The following is a 13203-nucleotide window of genomic DNA, read 5'->3' on the forward strand; positions in this document are numbered from 1 at the left end:
GGCTGAGGAAATTAAAGTATGGAAAATAAGTAACTCGCTTAAGGTCACAAATAAATAATAACATGTATTAGGACTCTGCTTCATCGCAGGTCAAAGTATTCACTGCTGTTTTGGAAGGCAAATTGGATGGTGAGGCTGTTTCGTTCCTTTGAAAAGGCTGCCAGTGCTTAAGTGAATACTGACATTTACTGAGAGTGACCCAAAGGACTGAAATGACTTTGTACTTGAGGACATTTATTGCAGTTCTTCAGAAATCTTCTTTTATAAGGTTTTACTGACACCCCCTCATTCCCTCTGCAGTAGAGAAAGCGGTTTGTTTTCAGGACTGTCATAGATATTTGCATCTGAGAGGACACAGTATGCATTTAAACTTTGCCTTCTAGGTTCTCTTTTATTATAAATAGTATTTATGGCTCTGTGAAGTTGAGCATTATGCTTGTCAGACTGTATCATGGGGAGTGGTGGGAACTGGGTTATCTGTATCCTATCAGGGGAGTTAACTTAGTTGTTTGGAGTAAAAATCCACTTTAAGATTTTGGTGTTTGGTTTATTTTTTAAATAGGGATCATATTAATATCAATAACAGTTACCTGTTAAACTTGTTTTCTCTTTCACAATCGTATATAAATCTGCCTTCTCAGAAACTGTCTCCAAATGTACACGGGGGTTTAGTTTGTTCCACCAAAAATGGTGGAACAGGAGTTGATCAATGAAATAATAATTAGGCTGCTTCCTTCCTCGTTCCAGATTGACTTGCTTTTTTTCTGTCCCTTGCCCTGTTCTATCCCCCTTTTCTATCCCCACAGTCCCTCTCCCTCTGAGTGCCATTTGCGGTTTACTGCTCTTCCTCCCTCCCTGGCAGCTTCCCCAGCCAGCGCTTCTCCTTCCTGCAGTCTTGTTCCTTTATATATATATAAGAGAGTAATATATATATATATATGCATGTATATATATATAAAGAGCTTTCCAGCTACATAGAGCTAAACATAAAAATAATATGCAAGATCTGGTAATAGAAGTCTAAGGTAAACAGAGAGAAAATAGTTATCCCTGCAAACTTCAAAAGATAGGAAGCACAGCTGACTAGGAATGGTTTTAAACCAAAATGCGTATGCTGGAAAGTCAATTTATGTGAATCTGTGTGTGTTTTCTCGTTCTGTGTTTTTTTGTGTGAATATGTGGTTTCCTACATGTTTTCTCAAATCATTTGGAAGGAGAAATTGGAGGATGGAGGGTGGGGTGGGTGGTGTTTCTGACTGGGTTTACTGCTTCGTGCAGATGCCCAGCTACTCAAAAATCGGAGGACCAGGGTTCTCAGTGGGAAGTGGGAATACAGCCTGGATGATAAATCTATATTCCAGCCTTACAAGTGCTTAAGTTAACATGCATCAAATCTCTGGACTCCTGTTAAAAGCACATAATGAAATCACCTTCACAGGGATACTGTGTTTCTGTATCTTTACTTTAAATATAAATGTTTAAAAGCTGAACTTCCTGTTCAGTGGTGTAGGATGAGGAGTTTTCAATCACTTGTGTACCTAGGAATTACCTGTAGAAGCATTTCCAGTCATTACAATTATTATCTAAGTCTGTTTCAAAGAAGAGCTAAAGAGCTTTCATAATGGAAGAAATGTTTTGAAACTGACGCAAACAAATCAAGCGTGCTGCTATCATTCACATGAGTCTTTGATTTGTTCCTGTTTTATTAATGGTCAAGTAAGATGATCTTTCCAGGTTCTTGTTTGTTCAGCATTGAAGCTGTAATCTTGCATTTGTACCAACAAACTAACTACTGGTTGAGCATGCTGGGTTTTATTTTTAGTTTTAACTGTGTTCGTTTGCAATGGATCCTTCACACTGTTCTGGTGAGACTTTGCGAGCAGCTGCGAGCCTGCTGCAGCCTTCCTCTGTGTTACCAAGTATCGATCACAAATTTGACATATTGCTGCTTTTTTGCAAGTCAGATAATAAAAGTTCTACTCAAATTAAGTAAAGTCTACCTGGATGTGCAGAATACCTCAGGTCTGTTGGTGACACGGGAACGTTTAACTGGCGATGACACAGCAAAATCCAAGCCCAAGAAATGCAGTACCCTGTGTTTTTAGAGCCAGATGAAATAGATCACTTTCTAGTGATGACTTCCAAGAGGCTGGTTTAAAAATAAAATAAGGCTATATTGTCATTCCGTGTGTATTTTATAAATGTATTCTGTCTCTGCGTTGAAGTAGCTTAGTATTTTATGTACTGTGTTACGTTTTTGTGCTCTGGATTGATCTACGAGCCTTGAGATCAGTCTTTCAAAGTGAAAACTAGCAGGGTATGTTTAGATGACTGAAGAAGAAAAAACCTTCTGTTCCATTGTTAACATGCTGTATTTATGCTTTTGTAACATACTCAGGATCCTAAGTTCTTCTGCAAATCATGAGGCATGTATGCTCTAACGGTGACGGTGTGGCATTTGGCAGGATGGCTAAAAGAGCATGGTGGTGAAATGAGAAAAAACAAATAGGAAAATGTTTTAGAAGGATTTCAACCTTCAATATTCGCTGCTCAAGATCTGTTAAGCTCTTTGAAATAGAAATGTCTCCTGCTACAGTGTCATCAGTTCTCTAAGAGCCTTGGAGACCTGGCACGCTGTGAAAGCAAAGTAGTCATTTTGAGGTTGAAGAACAGCAGAAAGACCTGTCTGAACAGTTCTGATTGGAAACGATGTCAGCTCGTTGAAGAGGGTATGAAAAAGGCTTTCAACAAGCTGTAGCTTCACCTGGAAGTAAGTCAGTAACTGAAGGCATAAAAATTATGCAGATGGGCTACCTAATCATTTGGTAACAGAAGGAAGCCAACTCATGTCCTGTGTTTCAACTTTTATCTCAGATCCTTTCTTCCCGAAAAGCACAGCTGTAGTCAGATGAAAGCAGGAGTGGCTGCTGAAGGTACGCAGCTCCCTCTGCTTGTTCTCTATCTTCTCTATCAAATTTTGCCTGTTTCCTTTACATCCAGGGGATCTTGAAAGAGTGTTATCTGACTGCCACATACCTGAAATTGCTTGCTTGTTAAATCTGTATCTCACTCAGATTGACAGGAGTTGATATTTTAGTAATAAAATCATTGTACTAGAATTTGGTGATTGTTGCATCGATTGAGTTTATTATGGGGAGCTATGAAAAAGCACACAAAATCCCAGCACCTCTTATGCATTTGCCCCTGGGTGTACTTTTGTAAGTGATCACTAAATTACTCCTATGTGCAGTTGTTTCCTAAAGACTTGCCAGAACTGCTTACATTTATGTTGGATTTCAGTTTCCTATGTTACACTCAGATTTAGTTCAAGTTTTGTTTCCACTCTGGCAAGCTTTTTAGACTTCCTTATGTGCATTTACTGTGTAATAGCTGAGTATATACTTTATAAAAATAATAACAAAGTACAGAAACTCTATTTTATAAAATCTGTAAGTGGCGTTATTAAGTCATCAATGCTGAATGTTTCTAACTTCAGATTTTCTATTTTTTGCCTTTTTATTGTACTTTTATCACATGGCCAGCTGCAAAAAGCAGTAGCATAATAAATTGATGCAAGATAATGCACAATACCAAGAGACTACATTTTGGCAGTGCATTTCCTTGCTAACTGGTCCATAATCCTACAAGTTCAAACACTATGAAGAAAATCCTGAAAGATCTGTCATGTGCATCTGTTTGTTACATATCTCATCTGGTGGGTAAACGAGTGTGGAAATGGCTAGTGTCAGCATTAAGCCATAGCTGAAAAATATTTTTCCTTTCACTGAACACATTCCCAAACTTCCAAATACTTTTCAGTCTCCGTCCAGTGCCAAGCCATAACCTGAACGGGCCCCACAATGGAGTGTAATGAGACCAGGCCGGAGATCTTAGAGACCAAATTACAGTCTTGTCTGGCTGAGTTAATAAAATGTCAGATTATGAAGTGAAATTCCCAGCTGAAACACTGATTTTAAAGCACAAAGGCCTCAGCCAATTCAGCTGTCTTTTAGCCCCTACTTCACGCGGCTTGCAGAGTAGCAGCAGCTCTGTGCACACAAACACAGGCCCCGTTGGCCTTTTTGGGGTGGGCAGCAGGGAAGGAAGGGTCTGCCTGCCACGGAAGACTTTAGATGGGCTGTCAGAAGCTGTAAACTACTTCAGGTTATGTATGAACAAAGGGTGTTTTCTCCTGGGTCACAGCCCTGGAAGGAGAGGATGTGGTGACGAGGCAGAATGGGGAACATGGCTAACTGGAGAGGGCCAGGAGGATATCACAGGGAGCAAGAGGTACCTGAAGGCAACAGGATAAAACTTGGGGTTGTGACTTGGAGAAGGAAGCCCTGCTAGAAGCTTGAGAGTGTGAAATAAGACATGCATGAGGAAGGGAAGGATTCAGCTGTGTGCTTTAGTCAAGGGATCGGCTGTCAGCGTGCCGCTGGCCATGCGGAAACACGGGTCAGGCGAGACTTCATTAGGAGAGCTCTCCAGTAACCATCGGGTTGCTGACAGTACTGGTGTTGGTGTAACAGAGTACGGAGAGAGACCTCAAATAGCACGGTGCCTGCAGCTCTGGTCACCCCAGGGGAGTTGAGTTTAGGCTTGTGTGAGCACAGCGAAGAAGTGTTAGACCAGCCAAGGGGTAGAGAGATGTCGTCCTAGAAAAGCCTGGAAGGACTAGGCTTGCAAAGTGCAGCCAGATTGTGACAGGGGATATCATCGTTGCCTATAAATAAAATTTGGACTGTAAACACCAAGGAGACAAAGTACGGTTGGAGCAAATGGCCAACACTGGCACCAGAACAAATGGATGCAAGCTGGGCTGTGAATAAATTGGGGCTGGAAACAAGAAGAAAACTCTGTGTTGTTGGAACAGGGGGATTTTAGAACAATCTTCTTTTAGGGATTAATGGGACAAAAAAAAAAAAAAAAACACAAAAAAAAAACCTACCTAAAGGCATTTTAGGTGGGCATTTAGTCAAGTTACAAGGACTATTTCAGGTGCAGACCTCACCAGGCACATGGGCTTGGTGCCGTGGGAAGTCCCCACCAGCAACAATGCCACTGTGGAAGCAAACTCAATAAACTGTGTTCTTAACCTGTCTGTAGCAGCTCAAGTAAATGCCTTCTGATGAGTGCAGTCTTGCTGATTAGTGGCTGCTAGCTGTAATCTCCAAAGGACTTGTTTGTACCATTAAAATCAAGGAGTTTTGTGTGCATATAATTGTTTGTAGCATCAGAGCCTACAGCTGTTCTTTGAATTATGTTGTAGCCACATACTTCAAGGCTGTGTCATTTCTAATTTTCCTGTAGTTCTTCGTCTTACAAGTAAATCCAAATTCTGCTCAAAGGAATCCTGGTCTTTATCTGACTTAGAGCTGGGGTTACCAATCTGGGGGCACCTGTTGAAATACCATAGATTAGTTTATGAGATATTCATAAGGAGCAGTTTTCTTTCATTTTCATGGATTTTGTTTACATTTGCTTCTAAAACATTTTGTGTATCTTAATTTTTTAAAATTGTTGCTTCAGATCTTGGTTTTCCAGCAGGGAGTTGTAATGCTTTTTGTGAGATCATGTTTTGCCATAGTAGGGTTTTTTGAAATGATTTATGTTTATTAATGGTATATTTTTTCCTTACACTAGAAAATGCTCATAAGTAGCCCAGCTGATAGAATCTGTGCATGCACCAAGCCCAAAAGTGTATCAAATAAGAAATATAGAGCCTGCACAAAATGTTCACATAAGGTCCTTGATAGGAACCACATGAAGTCATTGCAGTAGCTTAGAAGTTGAAATGATTTGAGCGTGTTCTGTATCTTGTAGAACTTTTAGGTTATTAGGTAACACACTGAAGGTGGAAACCAAGAAGTGTTTTGAAGAAGTGAAACAGTCCAGTTTGCATACAGAGGAAAATGTGTTCTGCTTTCTGAGCAATAAACTCGTATCAGCTGTGTGACATGCAGTTTCCTGGCTTGTTTGTTAGCGGAATTTGAAAACTCCTGGGCCTCGTGTGCTAACCTTTCTTCCCCTTCACACCCCCTCATTTTAATCTTTCTTGAGTAGGTTGGATGTACTTTCACATTATTTGAAAGATATTCAAACCCTTATGATCCTGTCAGTTTATTTTTGCTCACAAGTTTTTTCCTTTGCAATGTTTTTGTCTTGGTACAATTTCTTACTTCGTAGAGGTGTTAGTTTTTGTGGATAATCTTATTTATACCAATTTCTGTGACTTCAGTTTTCCATCTGTGAGAGCTCAGAGTGTTGCAGCATCAGTAAACTGCGGGACAGACACTTTTTGTATAAATTGACAAATTTCAGTCTCTGTTGTCCCAGGGTTTTGTAATGATTACTGAATGTTTTCTATTCAGGTATCAAGTGGTTTAATAGTGCAGTGAATGCCTGTACCACTGTGTGTGTGGGGAAGAGATTGCTCTGTTACGCCATTCAAAACTGAATGTCAGCTGCTGAAGCATAAAAATGCTTGCTGTTTAAATTGAGTGCTTGCTCCCATGTGTTTTTAGGATGCATGTACGGATGCAGTCTGGTAATTCTTGTGTTTAGGGTCCAATATTGCAAAGTATCTCCTGTGAAATGAGAAGATCTTCCCTTCTTAATAAGAACACAAATACAGGTCACTTATCTCTTCCTAAAACTAGTCTCCTCATGCTGGGACAGACATATCAGATGGGGAAAAAAGTCTAACAAGAGGCTGGGACATACTTGGGCAAATAACCTTTAAAACAAAAGACCTGGATTCAATGCTTTTACAGTCCTTTATCCCTGAAAATTTGTATACTTGATTAGGCTGAGATCCTATGAAAGAAAAAAAAAAATAAGTATTTTTTTTCTTCCATTTTACTTGTAGGTACTAAATGAAGCAGTGGGTGCACTGATGTATCACACTATCACTTTAACACGAGAAGACCTGGAGAAATTTAAAGCACTTCGAATAATTGTCCGAATTGGCAGCGGTTTTGATAATATTGACATCAAATCTGCTGGAGATTTAGGTATGACTATTAAAGACATTGTTTTACATCTTATACTTGCCTCCAGAAATTTGATAGCATCTAAGTCTTTGCATTAATGTTTTCTGTATAATTTATACTAACATAGTATGTAAGCTGTATAATTTTCTCATCAAAGTGTTTAAAAATCATTATGGAGATATTAGCATTAGTTAATTGAGTGATAATATTAATAGCTTTGTGACAGGATGACAATCTGCCTGTTCAAGATAAATCCAAGGAGTACGGCCATAATTTTTCTTCTTTTTTTACCCCAGTTGTGTATTTTAACTACTGCCTACTGTAATCCAATCACAAAATATAATTCCATCAGCATGGAAAACTACTACTGTTTGAATAAAAAATGAGATCATTATCAACTGTCTGGGACTTATTTATGATGCATGAGATTTAGTACTAAAGCACTCCATAAAGTAGAAATATCGATTTTATAGGAGAATCAGTTGTTACAGCTTCAGAATAAATTTAGATACTGGAACTATGAAGAGATATTGCTTAGTGTTTCACTGCTTAAAAAAAAAAGAAAGTCTGATTTATACTTTGCTTACTTCAGGATAACCTATCTATTATCTATAATCTACAGGTAAAACTGTACCACTGGATATTAATGTATACATTTTTGTTTTTTGTTTTTTGTTTTTTTTTTTTCTAATTAGGTTGAAATTATCAAGTATTATAGAATCGCAGAATGGTTTGGGTTGGAAGGAATATTTAAGATAATCTAATTCCAGCCCCCTGCCATGGGCAGGGACACCTCCCACCTGCCCAGGCTGCCCAAGGCCCCATCCAGGCTGGCCTTGAGCACCTCCAGGGATGGGGCATCCACAGCTTCTCTGGGCAACCTGTTAAGTGCCTCATCACCCTCAGAGTAAAGACTTTCTTCCTAATACCTAATCTAACATGTTTCAATAATAAATGTGTTTTCCATTATGAAGATCTTGGAAACAAATAAGTGTGACAGTGCTTAGTCCTACTAATAGCCCCACTGATAGAGCGAGGAGGTGTAATGTGGATCTGCTTATCAGTAAAAGAAAGTAAAATAATCCCCAGTGACTAATGGCTGTGTAGTTTGCACAACAGGCAGAGGCTAAGAACATTTTCTTGAGTTTCTATAAAGAACAGGTAGATGAGAAGGCATGCACAAGGTTGTTGTGTTCCTACTTACTCAAGTAGTGCCAAAGTTTGGTGCCTGACTTATGAGCCCCAGAAACCATGTTATGTATCTAGGGACTGCCCTGGAGTAAAATCCTGGATCCAAAGCCCCAAAACCTAGGTATAGCTCCAAAAACCCGGAGCCATCATAGTCTGATTTCTGTAGAGAATCCCTGATGAGAGGAAAATCTTTGCAGGTTTGTTGGCTATTTGGGCAGGTCTCTGTGCTGGATGGTAACCTGAGCTTACAACTCAAATGTGAGGCTCAGGGGAGACCTCATTGCTTTCCACATTTACCTGAAAGGAAGCTGTGAGGAGCTGGGGGTTGGCCTCTTCTCACAGATAACCAGTGATAGGACTAGAGGGAATGGCCTCAAGTTGTGCCAGGGGAGGTTCAGGCTGGAAATGAGGAGACATTTCTGTCAGAAGGAGCAGTCAGGCGTTGGGATGGGTTGCCCAGGGAGGTGGTGGCGTCACCGTCCCTGGGGGTGTTCAAGGCAAGGTTGGGCCTGGTGCTTGGGGACATGGTTTGGTGGTGACATTGGTGGTAGAGTGATAGTTGGACCACATGATCCTGGGGGTCTTTTCCAACCTTAATGATTCTGTGATCCAAGCCACAGTATAGCAGACTGTGGACATTCTCATCCCTGTGGCATGGTAAACACCACATGCCTAATCAATCCTTCATTGAATCACATTGTGATTAGACTGTGAGTTACACAGTTAGGACCCATCCCATTTGTGCATTTCAGTATTTACAAAATAAAATTGTCCATTCTTTCAAAAGCCAGTAAATGCTGGAAGGCTTACAATGTAAAGTCTCTCCTAGTAGTTAGGGCCAAATGGTTGGAATTAGATACTAATGCATCTCTACTGGGACAAATCTCTTTCCATTCCTTGAATGTGCATCTCAAGGAGGTAACCCGAGAGTTAATTGCTTTTTGAAAAAGGCTTTGATTCAGTCTCAAAATATAGTACAGAGTTAGACCCTAAAGTATGACATTTTCCTGAAATTCCATAGTAACTTTTGGAGTAATTTTCAGGGATCTTGCTGGTGAAGTTGTTACCAGTTTTTCCCATTAAGTATTACTTTAATGTTAGTGCTTTTACTCTTCTTCAAATGGATGCAAACAGATGTTTCTTGAATAAAAGCTAGATGATCTGGTCTTTTTTTTTCTTCAGTTTATTAATTGTTGAGTAGAAAATACGTATGAGTTGTAATTGTAACTGGATGCAAGTGAAATGGCAGTGAAGGGTAACACCAGTTGACTCCTGAGCTTTTCAGCATTGAACTTGTGCACAAGATCACTGAAAGCAGTGGGGAGTGGGAAAGGAGCACTGAAGCAGTTAGATATGAGAAACGAGAAGAGTACGTTATCTTTTCCTATGTGAAATGTCTCTTCTCTTCATATCATTGCCTCTGTACAGCTGCTTGTTGTGGTTTACGATACTCTTGCCTTTTCGAAATCAGCTGGTTTTAAAAGTGGGGGAAAATAGAGAATAAGAAATTTCTACAACTTATGAGAGAAATTGCCTCACCCTTTTCCCTAAAAGGGAAAACCTTTTATAGGAAGGAAGGTGTAAGGCGAGTTGAATTTCTTAGCTTCCCACATATGTAATATAACTTAAAGTCCTTTTAAACCATTTTTTGTTGATGCCAGCCATTAGGATACATGCTTATTGAATTTGTTTTGCCATCTAAAACTCGCGTTTTTGCTCCGTGAAAAAGACCTTCTGAATAAACAAATGCAGCTGTTTAATGTGATGCACTTGAAGGGATTTTATGTTTCAGTCTAGTACTTTTTGTCCCATTCGTGCTCTTTTTTTTTATTTTTAAAATACCGTGAGTTTCACACTGCCATTGATGTTAGCAGACTGCCAAGATTAATAATCCAGCAAATGATGCTGTTTTATCTTTGTGTAAGTCTACAGAGCAGTGACTCAGCAGAGACAAGAAAAATAGTTCTGCAGCTTCCTTCTGTTGGCTGTAGAAAGAAGGAAGGCGTTTGAATGGAAAACACAGATAAATTCAGTATAAGCTTATTATTTGTCAGATTATTGTTATTACTCTCACGGAAGAGCATGTTGGGTTTTCTTCCTTGCTTCACAAGATATACTGGTGTTAGCTGAGGACTCACTGAATACTTATTTATGTAAAACCCAAACAACTAGACAGTGAAAACAGTATTAGGGTGTTTTTTTAGTATACAAAACACTTTTTTTCTCCACCGTGAAATTACACTGTACACTGTTTGTGATCTCAGTCAGCAGGATTGGGAGCAAAAAATTAGCGGGAGCTGATGATTACAGGGAGAATGTAGTAAATAGAAAGGACACAAACTTTTTTCAAGGAAACATTTTGCTTCACTGCAGTATGTGTTCTGGAAGTACACGCTTATCCGAGAGAAACAGAATGGGGTGACTGACACGCAATTACATTTGCTGGCTGCCTGAGCTGTTTTTTGAAGTAAAAAATGGAATTTCGTGAGTCTTGGATCAGTCCACCTCCCACAGCTGTCTGTGGAAATCTGTAATGGTCTTTTTGATTCTTGATCTTGCACCTTTTTCAACTGTTAAGTCCATATCCTAATAGCTGTATTTTTGCATTACCTTTCCATACCATGCAGAAGTATTGTATTTCTGTATTGATATTTAGATGGGTTCTCTCTTTAATTTGAAGGACCAGGGAAGGACTTGGATTCTGTTTGTAGCAACTGCACAAACCCATGTGCAACAAGAAACAGATCGTTCCTCCCTGTGTTGTTACTACCCATATATGTACTGGAAATAATAGTTATCCCATGAAGGTTTGTAAGAGTTGCTTTCATTTTAAATCAATCTTTTTTATAATGTATAGATAGCTTTTGGGAGGGTATTTGCTCGGTAGTGGAGTGTAACTCATACAATGAAATGTAAACAATGATCTTCAACCTTACTGGCTTTGTGCTGAGAGAAAGGCATATTTCCTTCTGCTATTCAAAGCACGTAGCCCAGTGTGCATGTAAAATGCTTACTAAGACATCAGCTTGGTTACTAAGCTGCCTGACATCTCGTATACTTCTGTGGTTTCAGTAGTCTGTTTGCCTTAGTTTGGAAAAACAAAAGTTTAAAAAAAAAAATAAATCAGAACAAAACCTTTGCAAGTCTTTATGAACTGGTTTGTCATGTATTGTGTCAGGGATTGCAGTCAGAAACTTGGTATAGAAATACCTGTAAATTTAAACATCATGCTCCTGAATGGCCATCAAAAAGGAAGAAGTGAGAATTACTTGGCAACCTGGTATCCTTTCCACCCATTCTTTGCAGGGATTGCAGTGTGTAATGTGCCAGCTGCCTCAGTAGAAGAGACGGCGGATTCTACCATGTGCCACATTCTGAACCTGTACAGACGAACCACCTGGCTTCACCAGGCTCTGCGAGAAGGCACGAGAGTACAAAGCGTCGAACAGATTCGGGAAGTGGCTTCCGGAGCTGCCAGGATCAGAGGGGAGACCTTGGGCATTATTGGATTAGGTATGTTGGCTGGTGAGATGGTTTAATGCTCCTCGCCTCCTATTGCTTTAAAAAAATTACGAGGATTTGAGCTGTTAAAACAACACTAGTTCACTCCTTTCCATGCCAAGCATTCTGTATAATACCACTTCGTTCCTGGTGTTTATATATCTCAAATGTTTTCCCTGTAGGCATCATCATTTCCCTCAGACAACTATTTTTGCAATTTTTGCTGTTGATATTCCTCAGTTCTTTGAGCTTCTGGACATCTTTTTGCTGGTGTCAGGCACGCTGCTTGTAAGACTCCATCGCTTCCCTTTTCCAGAACAAGGATCCTGCTACACCAACCCATTGTCACCTGTATTTGTTGTATTCATCGTTTGTTGTCATATCTGGTTCTGTTTGTGCTGTTTTCCTTTTGCTGTTTTTAATATGTCTGAAAAGTGCTTGCTGCAGGAACAGCCTGCAGAGCAGTTACTTCTTGCATTTGGTTGGGCTGCATCTGAATCTGTAATTTCAGCTCAAATGAGAGGAAAAATAAATGCAAGAAAGTTTGAAATGCTTCCAGACCTAATAAAATCACCTACTTACCTCTCTGAATGTCCCTAAATGTGTTTCGGCATCTAACAGATGGACAAGCTTGCTTGAGACGAATTAATTGCTGTCTGTTACAGACGCAGAGAAGAAAAACAAGCAAGTCAGTTTCTATATAAAAATTATTCAGTCATGTGCTTGTCTTATCAAAGATCTGATGGACTGTGGATGCGATTGCCGTGGTATTCATCTGCAGGAATTAATAATACGATTTTGACAACAGGGCATCATACTTTAATGACTGTTCCAGTTACACATTGCTGTCAGATATTTCAAGCCATGAACTCTTACTTTTTGGAATCTGAAAATGCTTGGCGTTACGTACCACTCGTTTGAACGAGTGCACAAGGCAATAGAAAGCGTCTTCACACTTAAAGAACAGCCTTTAAAATGTGACTTTCAAGGAGCTAGTCATGAAGTTGCTTGCTCAAATCTATACCCGTGTATTAATGCATCTCATTTAAACACGATTATTGCACTCGCAGTCACAGCATCTGTACATAAATAATAGACAAATCACCTGCCGTGTTTTAAAAATGGAAATACGCATCAAGTTTTTGAACCTTAAGTCTTCGCTTACATGCTATGTGCTAATTTGCTGGAGACATCTGTCCTGTTGGCATTGTGTTTATTGTGTTACGCTTTAATTCCAGGCTGAGCTGAGAAAAAAGCCTTCATTTATTACTGAATTTCTTAAATGAGTTTTCTGTGTGCTGTTTTTGTTGCGAATGACTGGAAAGTATAGAGAAACAATTTGGATAATCAGATTGCCAGTATGTATGTAATGCTGCATGAGGTGCTAAGGGTTTTTTATTGCTTTTGTTTTGTTTCTGTTTGTTGGTGTTTTTTTTTTTAAAGATGCCTTTTGTGTGCGTGGCATAGTAAAAGGCTGGTAAATTCTGGTTTTAAAGGTACACTTCTGTTGCAGTTA

The 13203-nt window shown here is 39.4% G+C and overlaps 1 protein-coding gene across 9 annotated transcripts in view; it reads left to right on the top strand.

The window, feature by feature from the left end:
• Window positions 1–13203, top strand: part of CTBP1 (C-terminal binding protein 1) — a 228587-nt gene that overhangs the window by 194353 nt on the left and 21031 nt on the right. For all 9 annotated transcript variants that reach the window (XM_032187044.1, XM_032187042.1, XM_032187049.1 and 6 more), the window contains 2 exons: window positions 6872–7016; window positions 11493–11699. In XM_032187044.1, coding sequence (XP_032042935.1) covers window positions 6872–7016; window positions 11493–11699 — 352 coding nt within the window. The remainder of the gene's footprint in view (window positions 1–6871; window positions 7017–11492; window positions 11700–13203) is intronic.

This window comes from Aythya fuligula, chromosome 4, assembly GCF_009819795.1.
Source record: "Aythya fuligula isolate bAytFul2 chromosome 4, bAytFul2.pri, whole genome shotgun sequence".
In the NCBI taxonomy this organism is placed as follows: Eukaryota; Metazoa; Chordata; class Aves; order Anseriformes; family Anatidae; genus Aythya; species Aythya fuligula.